We start from the raw sequence: 4372 nt of genomic DNA, 5'->3' as shown, positions 1-4372 counted from the left end.
TGAATATACACCCTGCAGGCACCACTTGTTTGTCAAACTGTTTATGAAGCAAAAGTCACATTTCTGTTTATTTACAAAGCAAAAAGAAGGGGGGGAAAGAGGCGTAGGAGGGGGTGGAGCGTGCGCACTAGCATACCGGCGACGGCTGTTTCCTTTCACTAAAAGGAAAAAAATAATAAAATGTGTACTTCACGTTACGGTTGAAACTGGGGGTTTTTTTTGTGTTTTTTTAATTTTTATTTTATAGAAACAATTTTTGCTCATAACCAATTGACAGGGGATTTCTTAAAATCACCCCGCAGTTCTTCAGCTGAGACACCTGAGTTAGAAAACACAAACACTGCAGCTGTCTTTGTACAAACTTGTACAAACTCTGTTTTGACCTTGTATACTGTATTTCCCCAGCCCCTCTATTTTGAAACTAAAACTATTGAACCTTAATTCAATTTCTCACTTCACATAATCGTTTCACTTTTGCCTTGAAGTGTTACTTTTAATTTAATTTAATTATTTTTTTATGACGCATGTTCTCTGGTGAGTTCAGGTACATCTGTAACTTCAAGTGGAAGAGTTGCATGTGAGTTAAAAATTTTCTATAATACCAAAAAAAAAAAAAAAAAAGACAAAATACTGACGTTTTTGTCGAATAATCTGTCTGACATGAGGGATAATATAGCATTTGCATTTTAACTAAAAGACTCGCGCACTGACACTATGGGCACATTTTTAGAAATCTATTTAATTCCACAGAAAGGTTAGCCACTTTAGTGTTTCACTTGTGACCTATGAAGTACCCCCGAAATTGTATCATATTAAACAACAACAACAACAATAACAACAACAATAAACACTCGAGGACTTTAAAGAGTTTAATTTTTACCGAGCTTTGAGAGCGCTCACCCCGGCTCGGGGCTCCACAGATGTGCTGGATGAGAGCTCCTTGCTGCAGACTGCAGCGGAGTGTTTGACAGTCAAACTTGAAACAGTCTTTGGAACTGAAACGGTCTCTGCCAACACGAACACATACCCCAAACAGTTCGGTAAATATGTACAGTTTCTCGCAGCTTCAGTTTTCAGCAGCTACCAGAACTTGCCTACCGTCTGCATCCTCCCAGCAGCCTCGCACTTCATCTGCGGGCAGTACTTGCGTGTGTGAGCGCTGTCACCGGTGGCTTCGCAGATCGGGCAAGTGTAGTTCCGGAGGACGGGGCAGAAAACTATCCCGTCGTCTGATTTGAGCTTGTGAGATAGGTACACCCTCGGAGTCTCCCCGTTCTGCTTGCATAAGCGGCAGTAGTCCGAGGATGAGGCGCTGCTGCTGGTGTCCGACGCGCTGCTGGTCGGACTGGACTGTGATGAGTTTTTGGAGGATTTCTTCCCCCGAGTGGAAGTGTGGACCTTACTCCAAGGGGGCGCTTGTCCCTTCTTTGGACGCTCGGTGTCTCGGTTATCAACCTCACGGTTGCTGCACAGTTTCTCGAACACTTGGCTCAGATTCATGTAGTCGTGCCACATGTTAAAGCTGTCCCCACCAGTGAGGATCGAGTTCTGGACCTCCAGTTGTCTCGGCATTGTGGTCATTTTTTGGCAGAAGTAAAACTGAGAGTGTGTTTGGAGCGCCTCATATTTATAGCTCACTGAAGAAGGTTTTAAAATGCAACAATGTTCGGAGATAGAGAGAAAAAAAAAAGAACTTTGGTGCAGGTGCAGGTGCAGTCTTTTATGTAGCTTTCTGGTGACCTTAAAAGAACCTTTACGAAGCCCGTTGACAGGCCTTTAATCGAATGATCGGTTGGTTGATTGATAACAGAAAAAAAGGACACATAAGATGGACATAAAGGACTGAAAACACCAAGAGCAAAATATTGCATCGCACTCATTTATGTAGTTTATTTTTAGATTAGATAATTTTGCAAAATAACGCAGCAAAATAAATAATAAGAGCCGGGATGTGCAGACTATTTAGCACTGAAAAAACTCCGTCCATGTGAACAGAATCAGGTGTTACCTTACCTGTTGATTAAATATCAAGACTATTTAGCAATAAGCTTACTTTAAAGGCTCGTAATAGGTGAACTGTCTTGGTATAGTTGAGTCACGCAGAGTTCATGGTCCATGTTGTGTTACTTGTTGTTTGTGTGTGTGTGTGTGTGTCACCCGATGACCCCTGGCGCCGGAGCGTCTAGACTACATTAGAGATGTGTCACAGCAAAGAGCCGCACCTGCGCTCAAAGAGAGCACATACATAGAGGTGAGGTATGAGGATAAATGGATAGATGCGGTCCTTTTTCGAAGCTGAGCGCACAGTTGTATTTCCTGCACAATCACACACGAAGTGAGGCTGTGTTTATGCCGGTTATACCATGAATATACACCCTGCAGGCACCACTTGTTTGTCAAACTGTTTATGAAGCAAAAGTCACATTTCTGTTTATTTACAAAGCAAAAAGAAGGGGGGGAAAGAGGCGTAGGAGGGGGTGGAGCGTGCGCACTAGCATACCGGCGACGGCTGTTTCCTTTCACTAAAAGGAAAAAAATAATAAAATGTGTACTTCACGTTACGGTTGAAACTGGGTTTTTTTTTTTTTTTGTTTTTGTTTTTTATAGAAACAATTTTTGCTCATAACCAATTGACAGGGGATTTCTTAAAATCACCCCGCAGTTCTTCAGCTGAGACACCTGAGTTAGAAAACACAAACACTGCAGCTGTCTTTAACTCGCGAGGGCAGTCATGGACGCAAGACCTGCGTCTCATCACTGCTGCTTTGTGAATGTCTGTCTGTGAAAAGCGCTTAATGAATAAAGTTTACTTACTTACTTACTTACTTACTTACTGAGCCTGCAGTTCAGAAATTTAACCATTAGATGGAGTCATTGCCAAAGCAATGACTCCATCTAATTGCTATGACTTTTGGTGTTTATTTTGGACCTTAACTCGCCCCACAGTTTTGAGACAAGGTTCACATATGATATATCATTGTGTGCGGCTGGAGCTGGAATGAGTTGCTATGACTTTTGGTGTTTATTACTTCTATAGTTTTTTAAATATGAATATTTTAATGCAAGTTTTTTCCCATTGAAATGAATGGAGAACAAGAAAACTTCATTTGTGGTGTGCTGGCTCACTCTAGTGGTATGTCGGGAGTAATGGAGGCGGCCGCTGTGTCCCTGTGGTTGGCCTACTTGTCAGATATCGACAAATCCTACACTACAGACCAGTTGACAGCGTGCAATAACCCAGCCGATTCATTCGTCTTTACACTACCTCACAATCGACTCAACGGTGAGTTATTTGTTTGTTTTGTTTTCTCACAATTAATGTAAAGCCAAGGTATATATCAACGGCGCGCGCAGCGGAAGTATGGCATTATAGCGGATTATAATGGGGGACGCTTTTATTTTGTATAACTACCGGAAGTAGTTCCTGTGTACTGAGCTAGCTGGGTAGCTAGCGCCGCATCGCTTAAAAAGCAGCCGGGCTTGTCTTAAACTTAAGAGGCTGACACTCGCTAAACCACCCGATCGCTCGCCAAGCGACAGACGTCCATGTGTTCAACAACAGACACACGTCATTCCCCTTCGTGGTCTAAACCAATCAGAGATAGTCGGGGCGGGACCTCTGTCCGTGGTCGAGCTGGACGTGGAGGTGGATAGAGACGGGTGAGTAGCTTGAATGAAGCGATATCGATTCATTAAATCCTGAATTGAATGAATATAAATGTGTTTTACCAGAAACGCCAGAATCTCAGGTTAAAGCTCACAAAACTATTTCAACAACAACCAGCAAATGAGAGCAGGAAACGCATTCCACACGAAGACGTAAACAGAGCGGACCGACGCATCAGAATTAGCTTAGTCGGCGTGGGGGCTAATATCATCCTTAATTCCTTCTTACTTTTGCTGTTTTGCTTCCAACACGATAAAACCCACAGCTGTGCGTGAACTGTGAGAGAAACTTCAAGAAAAGTTTCCCATCTCAAACATGTGTTTTCTGCATTACTCATTCGCTTATTACCCATCAGTCTACCGTTGTTTACAGCGCTGGCGGCCGCTGTCTTTTCTTTCCTTTGTAAATGACGTCGGATAATAAAGCTTAATTTCTGCTGTTTAATACTGAAGAAATGTAAACTTTTTCAAATTAGGTATAATTGCAGAATATTTTTAAGGTTATCTGCTATAAAATCCATGCCAGGAAAATCTCCTTTATGTTTTTATTTTTTTATTTTTTTATTCTCAGTTACTTTGACACAACGGCATGTGCTGTGATGGTCACATCTCTGATAAAGTTTAGTGTCAGTACTGATAAATGATCAGAATTATAAGATCTCTCACTTTCTGAGTAAAAATTGCACCAAATCGAATCTGGATTATG

The 4372-nt window shown here is 41.9% G+C and overlaps 1 protein-coding gene across 1 annotated transcript; it reads right to left on the bottom strand.

The window, feature by feature from the left end:
• Nucleotides 1-229: 229 nt before the first annotated feature.
• LOC147310706 (nanos homolog 2-like) lies at nt 230-1682 on the bottom strand. Its single transcript, XM_086269289.1, has one exon. It carries the CDS (start codon nt 1579-1581, stop codon nt 1081-1083), a length of 501 nt encoding a protein of 166 aa, XP_086125415.1. The 5' UTR covers nt 1582-1682; the 3' UTR covers nt 230-1080.
• Between the last annotated feature and the right edge of the window lie 2690 nt (nt 1683-4372).

The sequence above is a fragment of the Aulonocara sp. 'chitande type north' Nkhata Bay genome, linkage group LG17, assembly GCF_057382095.1.
Source record: "Aulonocara sp. 'chitande type north' Nkhata Bay isolate Kocher_YH1m ecotype deep benthic linkage group LG17, A_spYH_male_GT1.1, whole genome shotgun sequence".
Lineage (NCBI taxonomy): Eukaryota > Metazoa > Chordata > Actinopteri > Cichliformes > Cichlidae > Aulonocara > Aulonocara sp. 'chitande type north' Nkhata Bay.
This window is presented reverse-complemented; position numbering and strand designations above follow the sequence as displayed.